The 14,978-nt window shown below is 41.5% G+C and overlaps 1 protein-coding gene across 5 annotated transcripts in view; it reads right to left on the bottom strand.

Moving 5' to 3' along the window:
- Positions 1-1,429: 1,429 nt before the first annotated feature.
- The window catches only part of Dnm3 (dynamin 3), a 460,170-nt gene continuing 446,621 nt past the window's right edge, over positions 1,430-14,978 (bottom strand). For 4 of the 5 annotated variants that reach the window (XM_078022311.1, XM_040278050.2, XM_021722659.3 and 1 more), the window contains one exon: positions 6,097-10,841. In XM_078022311.1, coding sequence (XP_077878437.1) covers positions 10,772-10,841 — 70 coding nt within the window. In that variant the 3' untranslated portion in view covers positions 6,097-10,771. Of the gene's footprint in view, positions 1,621-6,096; positions 10,842-14,978 lie in introns of those variants that run through there. The other variant, XM_040278054.2, reaches the window with a different exon arrangement.

The following is a 14,978-nucleotide window of genomic DNA, read 5'->3' as shown; positions in this document are numbered from 1 at the left end:
GAAGATCATCATTTTGTTCTGCTCTGACTGGATTTTTCTCCTTGTCCATTAGGTCAACTTAACTGTCAAGATGCCTGAACTGGGCAACACTGTAGAAAAATAAGTCCAAGTTTTAGACAAAGAGGAAAAGTACCAAACACTTAAAAAGGATGAATTGGAAAAAAGCCCTTCCCCCTGCGGACCTGTTTTTGAGTGGGGAGGTGGTAGAAACTAGCCTAGGAACACCTTGTGTCGGGGTGAATGCCACATGTCTGGTGGGGTGCCTTCCAGTGAGAATGCTGACTGAAAACCAAAGGCCTGGACTGGGATGGGGGCAGGCAAGGGACAGTATGCCGTGCCTCCAGGTACACCTGTGGTCAGCTGAATGCCTTGCTTTGGACCCTTTGAACCTTGGCCCTGGCTCTACCTGGTCACCACTGAGCCTGGGATACAGTAGATAGGAGGTAACATGTGATGGGAAACCTTTAGCCTGAGAAACTGGTTTTGCATTTTTGAGTACAGAATTCAGTTCTCATAAAATTATATTTTCATGGTCCGGAGCAAGAGCCCAGTTAGTGAGGGGTCTCCATTTTCCAGCTGGCAGGTCCTGCCCACCTCTCCTCCTGCCTGTCTTGCCCGGGCTCATGAGGTCACACATAAACGCAATGCCAGGGATGACCAACTTTTTGACTCTCTTATGTCAAAAGTGATTCATTCAAGAAAGGCTACTTTTAAATTCTAATCTGGGCCACATAAATCTTCGAACAGAAAATTCTGATTTAAGTTAAAAACCCTTGAGATGGCTGCTACATAATTGGCAGGTTGGACTGTGTTGTCTTAATAAGAAACATTTTATTTGGACAAATCTTTGGGACACTTTAATAGCCTAAAATTTCAATGTTGGATTATCATTTGAGGACTGAGACATAAAAATGTTCTCTTCCCTCTCACTTGTGTAGATCCATTTTCTAGATCTTTTCTGACATGGCAAAGCCACCCGAGGTGGCCAGACTTCCTCCCTGATGTGGTTTCTTTACCCCCAAATTTGCCAGATAGAATTTGTGGGGTTGTATGTTTCAGGCCTAGAGTTTCTTACATGATCTTCCAGATTTATCTCCTCCTCTAAGAGTGTTTAGAAAAAATAATACAAATAAAAAATATTTTTGGTGCAGTAAGAATAATGGGATTCCTGGAGGCAACTAAAATCATTCAGTCTTCGTTTCTCTAGGCACCTAGAATTTTCCTTCATTCTTTCACTCTTTGTGTTGAGTGGGCATTTCAGTTGAAGATGATTATTATTGCTTGGCAAGGAGCATCTTAAATCACAATGCTCCAACAATGTAAATATTATGTTCTTCAAGATATCAAATTATGCAGTTTTTCACCTTACCTGTTTTTTGTTGAGACATATTCTAATTTGAGTCTTCTTTAGGAAAATGAAACAGAACACTTTTCATTTTTTATATAGAATAAAATTTTTTAATTATAGACATGGATCAAAAATAAAAGTTTTTATGTACATATGACATATAGTGCAAACAAAAGGTTTTTAAATACCATGGATGGACATGTTGTCGGAAACAAAAGGAGATGAATGATGGGGGTTAGGATGGTCGTCCAGGAACGGCAGGAGGGGGTCGCCTAGTGAAAACAAAACAAAGCAAATAACAAAAAGAAAACACAGATACAGAGGGAGAAAGCAATGTTTAAATTATGAAATAAAATAATAGCATGCAAAAATATCTCACAAAAGCCAAATGCAAATCAGACAAAAACCAGGCAGACATGCAGGGACATGTAAGAACACCAAGTGGCCAAATTAGCAGTTCCCAGAACTCTCCCCTATAGATACAGCAGCATGCGAGGTGCCAGCCATTGCGCCTGCTCAGAAATCCTATTATTTTGCATCAGAGAACTACAAAGCATGCAATTATATGTAGGAGAACTAAGAAGAGTACCTGGGCTAAATACCTGTATAAGTTGTACATTTGTTTCCCAGTCCTGATTTTGTGACTCTATTTCCAAAGACTTAAGTGGATATTGTGAACTCTCCATAGGGGCAGAGGCACTTGATATAGAAATATGGCAGGTGAAATTTTTTCTAAAGTGAGGGAAATAGCAAGGTTTCAGGAAGTCAAGTGAATTATGAAATTATAGTGCAGAAGGTGTCAGGGGTTAATCTCACAGAAAAGGATTTAGAAACAAGAATTTGCTGCAGGTGAAGAGTCCCGACATGTGATAGCTCAGAATCGGGCCTCAGGACACTAGTAGGCCGGGGCTGGTCCTTGATGACCACAGGATTTTGTAGAATTTCCTGCTGAGAGTTAGATGCAACTCATATTCTGATTTATTCTCAAGTGGGTCAGGGTAAAGCTGGTTTTCTGGATATTTCTCCACATTCTTAACCTGACCTGCATCTCATCAGGCCTAGGGGTTGTGAAGTCAGAGTTGTGCTTCATCTTGAACCTCAGCCTATTTGCCAGGAGGATGATTTGCAGTGACTGAAGCTACAGAGACGCTTTCATTGAACAGTTCTGTTGTAGACAAAGAGCAGGCCAAGTAACCTTTCCCACTGGCTTCCAGCGGAAGTCTGCATTTTAGAAAGTCTCTAACGGAATCGGTGATGAACTCAACATTACAGCAAGCCAGAGGACTGTAAGCTATCTGTACCCCACTCTGGACTTTGCTGTGGCTGCTCATCCCTGTGCAACATGCTTCCACCTCAATTTACAAAAAGCCAGGAAGTGAAGCAATACAGTCTATAAAAAACAAAACCAAAACAAACAAACAAAAAACTGTTTTTTTTTTTAAACCTTAATAGAGTCAAACTGAACAGGCTATTTCTGAGCAGTGATAAAGTCCAAGGCCAATCTTTTTTGTTGGTCCAATTTAAGCTGGTTACACGAGGCCTCCATCCATTTAAATGATGAAGAGCTTGTTATTAGCACTAACCTTTCAACTGTGGGGGGTCTGCAAGCCTTTGGCTGGTGAGACCCAGGGAATGGGTATCCCTGGTTCTTTCATGAAGAAAGTATAATTGAATTTCTGTCAGGCTCAATGAGATTTATCACCTGCCCAGCAAACAGAAACTATTTCTGAGCTCTGAAGGGGCTTCAGAACAGGTTAATGACCTCAGCAGGGTGGGGAGGTGAGCCATTAAGGCTGACAGCAAGTCCACGGTGATGAAGGGGCATCTGGGAGCAAGGGCCAGGATCTCACTGGGCAGCTAGGCTGGTGTTCCAGTGCAGAAACAGGATCAGAAACTTTGGGACTTGAAGTGCATTTCACCAACAGCTAGAGCATTTGCTGCAAATATCAGAGTGACCCTCAGGCCCTGGGCTCCTTGTTTCCCCTTCACGTGCATCTAGCTTTCCCCTCTGCCAAATGTTGTCAAGGCTGACAGAACTTGAAGGGTCGGAGTCAGTTGTATCCTGGACCTGGGCGGTTTGGGTTTTTGCTGTTTCTTTTCCAGAATCCCTTACATATTATTTTAATTCAAGAGCTGAACATACTTGAAATTTCTTACATGGAGAGCTAAGAAGGTGCCTCATGCTTCCATGTTGTTGTTCCGCCACCCCCACCACCAGCCCCGGCTCAGCAGCAGGAAGGTGGGAGTACTAGATGGCGATACTGATGGGCTAACCAGTATACTAGGATTTGCCATGTAAGCAAATCTGTCTAATCAAGATTATAATTTCAAGTTATATTTTCTTCAGCATCCTGAAAAATAACTTCCACAGAACTGTTTGGCCAAAGCATCAAGGAGAATCTGTATATGGATCATGGGCATAATTTATATTTGAGTCAATTTTTACTCAAAATAACAAATTATCCATTATTCTCTCGGGTATGTCTCAATGCTGTGAATTAGTCTGATGGTGACACTTCTTCTGGCAAGATTCCTAGAAAGCATTTTCCTTTTCTGTCAAAAGTCTCATAAACCATTCTCTGCTTGCTCTGTTGGCCCCTAATTTAGGTAATTTCTTTTTTTTTTTTTTTTTTAAAGAGAGAGTGAGAGAGGAGAGAGAGAGAGAGAGAGAGAGAGAGAGAGAGAGAGAGAGAGAGAGAGAGAGAATTTTTAATGTTTATTTTTTAGTTCTGGGCGGACACAACATCTTTGTTGGTATGTGGTGCTGAGGATCGAACCCGGGCCGCACGCATGCCAGGCGAGCGCGCTACCGCTTGAGCCACATCCCCAGCCCTAATTTAGGTAATTTCATCTCTCAGAAAAGTGCATGAGTCTGAAGGCTGGGGAAGATGAGGAAAGAAAGGCAGAGCAACAGGTATTCTTCTCCTTCCTTCTCTGATGATCTCGGACCTTAAATCAAGTTGGATCTGTCTTCACAATAATTCCATGAAGGTACCGTGATTAATTTAACGTAGCTCTTTTGCAGAACGTGGTGGGTAAGTCAGAAAACAGTCTGAATTCTTTGTGAGGCTCATTAAGGCTTGTTGCATGTGTCTCTAGTCTGTTTCCAAGCTTCCTGATCCCATGGGACCTGCCTCCTGGGGACTCAGACACGACTGTGAAGAGGCACCAGAGCTCCAAGAGGACTGTCCTCAGTTGGAAACTCTTGAGGCCCTTATACTTGATTTTGTCACTCAGCTTTTTGTTGCTGACCATCCATACTGGGACAGTCACACCTAATGACTTTTTCTCTTGCCTAAAGACACAGAAGCAGAGTGCATGTGCCTCAGAACACTACTTCTCTGAGCTGTGCTATGAATAAAGCTTCTCTGATTAGATGAGAAACATGAAGACACTACTCCTTTCTTGGAGATTCACAATGGGCTCTGATTTTTTTTCCTTCCAGTAAAAATCAATTTAATTTTTAGTCATCGTCTCCCAGAGCATATTTGACCAAGAGCTCTGTTGGGGGGGTGAGAATATAAAACTTAAAAAATCTCAGGGAATGAACTTTGGGAAACTTTGGATAAAGGTTGTAGTTTCAGCTGCTATCTCTTCCACGTGTTCCAATTATTAAGCTCCCTAGTGAAAGAACAGATCCAAAAAGCCAAAATTCCAGGTGTGCTGGAGTGTGGGGAGCAGGGGATGAGGTCAGATACTGTTCTCAACATGAAATGTAAGGATTCCCACAGAAAAACCAGAATCTTGAATACAAATCAAGCAGAGATTTATACTGATGCCAGAACTGTTTTTAAAAACCAAGTGGAATTTTGCCAAATAAGGTTCTTAGCTTTGGGTAGGTTTCCTTAGAAACTATTCTGAATACGTTATTAACACCCTTTGGATTCATGCAGTGGAAACACAAGGATGCAGCCTGGCTCTCCTCGGAACCCCTCTTCCCGGTGAAGCTGCCTCTCAAGTAGGGGAGCTCCATCATGGAAACACCATGGACATAGATGAGGACATCACAACAAGGTCAGGTTGCTCACACCTGACCAGTCCAACTCCTCTCTTCACAGACAGCACATCCTGATAGTGGAGAGAAGATAAACCTACAGTTCTTTCTGCCTGTCCCTTGTCTTCTGCATTTGGGGCTTTGTAGGTTGATACAGAACCCAACCTCAAAATTCAGAGGAGAGTCTTTCTCTCTTCTCTGGAAACTCGATTAGGACCAGCCTGTGTGAACCACTCATGCACCAGGGAAACCAGAAGGTAAGTGTCCCCCCACCCCTACCCACTGAGCAGTAACTGAGGCCAACTGTTGGTCCAGGAGCTCATTATTTGCTGCAGGAAATGCCTTGTGTTGACCTAGCATTTAGCCAGAGCATCATTCCCCCTTCAACCCTCCTGGATTTTACACGGATGCTTCCTTTTTAGTACCAAACTGTCATGGTGCTTCTTGTTAAAAGTCACATCAAACCCTCTGGCTGTCTAAAGTTTTTTGACAATTTCTTCAGTCTATTCCAACAATTTCTTCAAATTAGAGAAAAATATCTCCCACTCTTCTGCCTTTGATTTGTCCAAACTGTTCTATTTAAAAATCTCCTCTTTTCCCAAATTAATGACCAAAAAGAAAGATGTTGTTATTCTCCACTTTGATAATTCTGGACCAATTGGAGCAAAACAGCTATAAGTTGTTAAAAAGTCTTAGGCGTTACTCAAAGGTACAGACAGGATTCAAAGATATACAAGAATTAGGAAAGAGGAGGTCCTTCAAATGTTATAATTTATTTCAGGTTCAGAAATACAGCTTCACATTTTCACAATAGGTACATGTGACCTTCAGGAATGATACAGACTTTAGAAATTTGCTTCAAAAATTCCCTTCAGAGTCCATATATCAGCAGTGAGAAATCCTGAAAGTGCCAAGACGACAGAGGAAAGTACTCTGGCTCATGTTAATTAAAGAATCAACAGAGAAGATACAATTTGTTTTTGTATACTTCGTAAAAAAGCAAAAAGAGGAATTTGATTAGAAAAGGGAGAGAGAATGAACACAGACAAGCACAATAAAGGCTGCACACGTGAAATAAAATGCAAACCAAGTTAACAGGGGTAGGATTTCTGGTTGGGAGAAATGATTCTTACAGACTGGCAGCAGTCAATGCAAGAGGGCAGAGTAATTTGGGTCCTAATTTTACAAACATTACATAATGAGCAAAGTTGAAGGAACTTAAAGGTAAAAATGAAAAAGAAATCGACACCTTGAGCTGAGTCATGTGTGAATCCTCCACCAGAGTGAAGTCTCAGCAACACACCAGTGTGGACAGGTCTGAGGACAACAAGGGGCTCCTCCTTGCATTTCCACTCTTGCTGCCTCATGTATACTCTTGCACATATCCACACGCACACGCACGCGCATACACACACACACAGTGCAAGGCATATCTAGCGCACTTCAAAAATAGTCTTAAAGTTTCACACACAGAGCACCACATAATTGTAAGCATACCAGCTAGACAGAGGACTAAGATCATCCAGGAGAATGTTTGAGCTCTTTGGAAAGGACTGGGTGATCTGGTGAACTATCTGTTGCTTCTCTACAGTCACCCGCCTCATTCCCACCAAGCTGAGCTCACAGCTGGCAATCCTCTCGGTGGAACAATACAAAACTCAGGGCGCAAGTCTCGTCTATTATTTTCTTTCAATGAATTCAGCTGAGAGACCTACTTTTTAGACTTCATTCTTAATCATAAGGAGATTCCAGTCAATTTTAAATAATTATACCATTTGCCAAAGGTAAGATGTTTACCTGGAAAAGTAGAGAACCTACTTCCAAGGAATTAAGTAATTTCTCCTCCCATTTTTTGCAAATTTTACTTAGAAAAACCCACAACTTTTATTATGTTGCTGAATATCTGTTTTTTTAATACTTAGTGTATAAAAAAAAAACAACTGTATAGCACAACTTTTTAAGATTCAGCTCAGCAATCTGGAATTAACTTGTAATTTTACCTAGAGATCTAAAAGGAAGGTTTCTAGATACTACTTATCAAACTACATGGTTTAAGGTCATTTCTTCTCTGACAGCAGTGCTGTGGGTTTTTTTGTATACCTGCCTGGACTTGTTGTCTGCCTTACTGTGAGCTCTGGGCCTCTCAGAATAAATGCAATCCGCAGTGAGGAGATTAGGCAGACAGCAAACTAGTGTCACCCCATGTAATGGCAGATCCCCCAAACACCTCTTGGATTAGCACAATTTAAAAAATATATTCCTATGCACACATTCTGAGCACGTGGATATAGATATTTACACCCGTACATATGCACATATGTACAACACACAGAACAATCACTTTCATGCTTGTGGCATTTTGACGAGTGCTTTTAAACCTACTTATTCAAGGGGACACAAAATACATGTACTCACAGAAATTTACTATGCATATATTGTATATGTAGAGACACATGCATAGAAAATGTGTTTGTACACAGAAACATTAACATTTATCACAAACTGGTGTTAGGTCCCATTTCATATTTAAGAATTATGGCTACAGTCTATACTAAATAGTCATAGGTCAATCTGTGTGACTACTTTTAAATTCTAAATCCAGAAGGCTTATAATTATATCACAGGAACTGGTTTCCTTATGTTTGGGGGCAGAATGACTTTGCATCTGAACAAATAGCAAATTTGCTAATAAATCGAACCTACTGCTCTTTTATGTTATGAAACACAGCTAAAAGCAATATTCAGAAGGGTATTATTCGTAGATGATTTTTGGAAATGTAATATACCTGGTCTAAATCAATACTATCTTAATAATCTGTCCACAATTGAGTAAATGGTTATTCCAAATGGTCAATGTGCATGCAAGATTTAGCACGTGACAATAAAACTAGATGTACTTATGAAATAAACATACACAGTTCATGTTTTTAATCCTAAAAACATTAATTTTTAAGATAATGCTAGACAAGATGGAGCTACGTTATCTTGTTGACAGCCTCAGAGCCGTCAGTAAGAAGTTACACAGCAGATTAGAAATGGAACGGGGATACTCGGCTCCTTGAACTACAGTCCCATCTTAAGGCCTGATGCGTATGCTGCACCTATCACCATGCACGCTGCAGAGTCCTTCTCATTGGCATCTCCTAGCAGGACGCAGCCAACTGAAAATATTTTCCAATGTGACTGCTGAAATTCCAGAGGGACTGGATGCTATTAGACATAATGTAGGAGTGAAAAAGGATACAAATGCACCCATAGAGGGAGGCAACCGAGACAGTGCGAATGTGGTACTATAATCTAAAAGCAAAAGCCAAAGATGACAAATGCCATTGTTCATGACTGTTTACGATCAGTGGAAGGAGACCTGGAAAAAAAATCCCCCACTTCCTTTGACATAGTTTGTGCTGATCTGAGAACACACCAGTGGTTGTGGTTGCCCACAATATTTTCCTCTTAACAGAAGGAAATTTTTGAAATACAGCGAAATGCAAAACCACATTTAGCAGAAAGCCAAACCCTGAAGTATATGATTCGTTAGCTGCCTATTTTAGAGAATTCAAAGGAAGAAGCAAAGGGAATCCTAAAAAGAGGGTGTTTTATGAAAAGATCTCACTGTGGATTATTTCACCATGTCTATTTACTTAACATTTTCCCACTTATCTGGGACACTATTTTTAAAATACTCTCTGTATCTTGAATGTTGGTTCCATTCGCAGAAAAAAATAAAATACGAGAGGATGAAGCTGTTGATGTGCTCTCTCTATACTCACTTGTAATTTTAAAAGTTGAAATGTCCTTTTTGTAAACCTCGTATTCTTTAACTTTTGCTAGCTGTAACCCTTTAGAATACAATCAACATAATGCCATTCAACTTGGCAAGTCCTCTTTTTAATAATGGTTAAACATCTTTACTTCATACTTTATGGGTATCTGCTTTGGGTATAAACTACACAGGAAATTAGTTAAGTTAACATACAAATCATGTCCACTGCTTTCAGAGGGAGACATTTCAGTTAGTACAACCTGATTTACTTCCGTAGAATATGAAATAATGTCATGGGACGCCACGAGTCAGTGAATACTTGCTCTGCTGTCTGGGAACAGTTAGCAGACAAAATTCCAACTGGCTTCTGGCTGATTCCTACATGTTAATCATCTGGTTGTAGGTAGTTCAAAACTGAGCCTCAAGACTGAACTATTAACCTCCCAGCTAAGCTGTTCTTGTAAATTTTAGAAATTGCAAATTTGCCTTGGATCTCCATGTTTCGATTCCATTTTTCTGGAGTGGTTGGGGCAGGGACCCTGAGGTTCACCTGTAAAAGGGTGAGCTCTGTTTCACACCTTGGCCTCTCTCGCCAACTTTTCTTTCCATCCCAGGTACCATTCTTCCAACGTGACTATCTCACAGAAAGCCTCAAGGTTTATTAAGAAAGCGTAGAATGGACAGGACACTAAGCCTGGTTTAAAGGTATTCTTACATGATCATTAATATGTAAATAATGTAAGGGAAAATTGCAAATTAGCATGGAAAGAAAATTTTTGCTCCAACCAAAGTAGCAAGAATAAACTGGAATTCATGTCAAAATATAGTTAGCCATGCCAAAAATTAGATCTACTGGAAAAACTGAACATTTTTCCATGTCCGCTTTCACTGTAACCTTCTAGGAGAAGGTGAATAAATCGAACAAAGAAATTATATGTTCCAGATGTTTTTTGAGATGCGATTATTTGCTTCTTCCTTGAATTCCGAAACTAGCTAAATCTATTAACTGATTATCCCAAACAGGCTTTGATTCACTGTGGCACATGCTTCAAGTGTGAAGCAAAACACGTGGGCACCAGGTGAAGCTCTCTAGACTAAACAGTGCAGACTTTTCCTTTGCAAACTATTTTGTGCTTCTGGAAAAGTTTTCTTCTTAAGGAATCCTACAGTCTTATGAAATAAAGAAAGAAAGAGGAGCTAACTATGGGGTAGGTGATAGCAATGATAATAGACAACAGAATTTCTGCCATCCTACATGGGATACGGGAAAAGAAATATGTATGGCTTAGTTCTAAGCACACTATCTCATTTCCATTAAGAATTATACTTAATGTGCTACCTGGTAGATGGCCTGCAAAACTTGTCTGAAGCCATTGCAAATGTATGCCAGGCAAGGTAAATGATACCCAAAGTAGAGGGCTGCCACACAAACCTACCTGGGTCAGTACAACATACAAAGCCTCTGCAGGTAGCAGTTATGGAGGGTCAAACCCCAAAGGTCTGACGTATTCTTGAGCAACGAAGGTGAGTGATGAATGCATTAGTAAAACTGGTTACTTGCCTACTGATGTCCACACATGCGATACTCATGATTTGCTGCAACAGCTATCAAATAAGTTGCTTTCACGTAATCATTAGTGATTAATTGCCATGCCAGACACTTCATTTAGTCTAACAGGGAGGATTCTAGTGGACGGATTATAGTGGGGCGAGTTGGCGATGGGGGTGGTCTCCGGCTAGAAAGAGAGAAAGAGACAGGTGAAGAAACAAGTCGAAGAGCTGAGAGTTGTTCCCAAGGACACCAAAAGAGAGCCATCATGCACATGCTCATGCAGTACCGGCCGGCAGGAGTGGCAGCAATCAGTAATGACCTCAACATTGCCACCTTTGGAACATTCAGCCGCTATCAGTGACAATCAGGTATTTTTTTTTATTATGCAAATCTTTCTCAAAACCAAAGTCATTCCTTCCAATACTAATGAAAAAACATGAAACCGTATGAAACACACCAAACGTCTCTCGGCAAAGAGCAGAAAGATCGTGTGGCGTGAACTGTGCTGGGCTGTGCCTGCTCCAGGACCTGAGTCTCAGACAATGTGCTGGGAATCTTGTGTGGAATTTTCCTTCCTCTGTAGCTCTGTCAGGATGTTAGTTCCCCCTTCTCATGGCCTGTAGCTGTAGCTTTCTTTAACCCATTCTATATTGTGCTTCTAATTTGCAGGGCACTAGAAAATCAGAAAATGGAGGCTTTTAGAGTTCTCTACAAGCTTTAACAAGCTCAGCGTGACAGCCTGAGTAAACTGCAGGAGCTCTGGTTCCTGTTTGGGGTCCCAGAGGTTTTGTTATTAGTGATGGCAGCGGGGTTTCTGAGAGCTGAGTGGACACCCCCCAGGTAACTGGATATTATTATACTTGAAACTCTCAGCATCACTAAGTAATGTTATTTGTTCTCTGAACTCCTTTACCTCTTTGCTTAGTGCATCATATGTGCATATGGAGAACCTCAAATAAAGAACACTGGGAGTGGGTTTTATTACCCACTCCCACAATTCAACAAATTCTACAAATCGAAACCTTTCTTCCTGATTTTTCCAAAGACCCTTTCTGGAGTTAAAGTGCTGTCCTTGTTTTTCTGTCCCTCCTCGGATATGGAGAAGTGAAGTTAGAACACTCAGGCAAATATTTATGAAATTTTAAAGTTTAAGAATCCGCTCCCTGCTGTCCAGTGGTTGGAACTGGCGCTGTCACTGCTGTGGCCCAAGTTGACTTGCATCCTGATTAGGCGCCCCCTCCCCCCAAATCACACAGCTATAAAATAAAACTAGATGGCCAAGGGAAAAAGTCAAAACAGAACAGAGATTGATGATCAGTGGTGAGAACGCTGACTGCTTGGTCATAGTCTCAGAGGTATCAATGGGGTTCCTTTTGCCTCCCATCTCTGAAGAATGTCTAAGATGCTTTAAAATAAACCTTTTCTGTGAAAGGCATGTTCTAATTTAATATCCTTAAATAGACAGTTTTTCTTTATTAAACAGATGCTCAATTTTTTAAAAGAGTGCTTAGGGATACTTTATAGGCACAGTAAAACCTACTTTGGTCACTACTAGTTGTGTAATTTAGTATTCAGAAAAGTCCTCTTCCTGCACAAAGGCTACCGTGACCACCTGAGAGGTTTTGGCAACTGGGAAAAATTGTCTCACAACTTCCTTTTTAGTTATCTCCATGCAAAACCACCTGCTCTTTTGCTAGTATACTGATCACTTTTGTTTAAAGTGGCCATATTTCCCTAACTTGTGTCCTGAATCTGAAGCTGTGTAGTGTGAGAAAACCAGAGACTCAAGACTCCCCTTGTGAAGCCTGCTCTGTCCTGGTACAGTTGCTTCGGTGGGAGCTCAGCATGTCTCAGTCACTCACCATCACCTGGAATTCTGATATCTGTTTGCCCTCCCTGGTGGACAAAGGGGCTGCATCTTATTCACTGTCAAGTTCCTGCAGCATTTGGCTCACCCACCGTTTATCATTCAGTGAATGTTTGACAGCAGAACACATGACAGTTACTTCTGGAAGTGAGGCACAACTTACGAGTGCTCATGATGCTCCTTGGTCTCACCACGACCCAAAGGTATTAGTAAGTCATAAATGTGGAAGAAAAAAGCAAAGTGGTGTGTAGGGCTGAGACTCTTGGAAATATTACTTATAACGTATTTGCTCAATTCTTCAGTGGGTGTTTGCATAGATACCAAACGATAGGTCCCCCTGCCCTTGGGGAGTTTGAAAAGTAACCAGGTAACCTCTGGAGATAACATTTGTAGTGATTAAGCAGTCATGGGGGTAGACAGTTGGCCACAGTTTGAACTTGAAGCAGGGAAACTCTACCAGATAGTAATGAAATTAATAGACAATTTCATTTGGAAAAAAATAGATCTCAGGCTAGAAATTAGCAAGAGGCAGGTCACAGAATGGTGTGGTAAACTGGACATTGTTTTATGCGAATGTGACAGCCTAGACCAAGGGTTGTAACTAGATGAATGGATGCTCATGGGTTCTCTTTTGGTCCTTTTTCTGGCTTGAATGTCATTCCTCTGTCCTTCCAGACTAGCCTGTGATTCCCCTCCTCCCCACCACCCATCACTTCATAGTGTTTGTGAATTTCATAGCATTTAACTCTGTCGTCATATATTTAATAGATCATTGCCTGTGCTCCCCCAGAGGTTAAAGTCCCTTGAGAAGGGACACCTGTGTTGCATTTATTATGTATAGTCAGCATTCAGTACAATGTGGTTATAGGGCAGCAGATAAATATTTGTTGAATAGTGGACAAAGAAAAGACTGAGAGGTGCCTAATGAAGACGTTTATCCAGGGTAGGATAGAGGCCAGGTCAAGGCGAGCAGGCCGATGAGGCCGGGGATACCATGTGGCTGAGGCCATGGTCAGTGGCTTAAGTTGGAGGCAATCTGTTTACATAGCAAAAGTCCTGGACCAGAGGTCCTTGGGCCATGCTGATGGGATAAAAGGCCAACAGCAGCAGCAGCAGCAGCTGCGTAAGGAAGAAGGTGCAGGAGAACACACACTCCTGGTTGTGCCTGGTCTGCTGTTGGTTTTGTTCCCACCCAGAACTCAGCATGGTCCTTGAATCATTGTATCTTTTTTCCCAAAATAAATGAGGAAATTCTCTTCACTTATGAGTTCTTCAAGGGTGTCCCTAGGCTTTGGGTTGATAGCTGTCAGTGAACTAAAGATTGGAAGAATAAGACACAATTTCCATACTGTTCTCTCAAAGTGATGAGGATGTCTTTGAAATATGCCCAGTTTCAGGTTAAAGAACCCACACATGTACTTAGTAATTAAAAATTCTAAAAAGCCCCCAACTCAGCCTTCTGGAAGAAACCAGCATTATTTTATTTCTGAGACAATAAAAACAGTGATCTATGTGTAAAAGTCTAGTAAAAAAGCAACTCAAGAGAAGCAATTCAGGGTGAATTGCCTTGATAAGCCAAGACGCTTGCCAACTGCAACACTAGAAAGACATTTAAGGTTCATGTTCAAGTTCATTTCATTGGTCCAGCTCTTAACCATTTAAAGAGTTTCCAAAGACATTCACCTCACAAGACAGTTTGTTTCAGGCAAAGCAAAGTTATTTGTTTTGTACCCAATTTTCCTCAGTTGCTTTGTTTAGTGATGGCTTCGTTAAGAAACCCATTATATTAAAGTGGAGCATCTTGTATCATTTAGCATTTATTGAAACACTGTGGTGTGTGTGGGTGGTTTATGGTTACGATAGAAGAGCCATATTTCTGCTTCCAAATCAAAGGGAAGATGTAATACTGGGAGCTGTATTTGTAGCTGCGGGGATGAATCTTTTACAGTACTTTGGACAATGGCAAATTTTGTAAGAAAGTCAAATGCTCACGCAGGGTGGGTGGCATGGTGGGCAGAAAGTGGCTTCACTGATAAGAGGAAAGGAGTCATCAGTTGCCTTCTTCTCTCATTTTATTGTCTTTTAAGAATAGAAGAAGTGAAATTCCCCCTGCCCTTCTTTGGGTGAGCTGGCCTGGAGTGCTCATGCCGTGTGGCCAGTCAGGCCAGGGAAACTTCTACAGGGCAACGCCTGTGGTGTCTTGGCCTGGGGCCGGGCTAGGCCTGCTGTGTGTTTGGTGCCTGGCTTCTGCATTCCAGGTGGCACAACCTGGATTTCCAAAATGGCTCGTCTTTCTGCAGACCGCGGCCTACCCAGATCTCATGTCCCACAGGCCAGGATTCATCCTCTCAGGCCCCTCTGCTGGTACGGTCTAGGCAGTGGTTCTCAAAGTGCACCTGGCTTGGGGAGTCCCTGGAGGACTTCTTAGAGCCAGGTTGCTAGGTGCTACCCAGA

Source organism: Ictidomys tridecemlineatus, chromosome 10, assembly GCF_052094955.1.
Source record: "Ictidomys tridecemlineatus isolate mIctTri1 chromosome 10, mIctTri1.hap1, whole genome shotgun sequence".
NCBI lineage: Eukaryota > Metazoa > Chordata > Mammalia > Rodentia > Sciuridae > Ictidomys > Ictidomys tridecemlineatus.
This window is presented reverse-complemented; position numbering and strand designations above follow the sequence as displayed.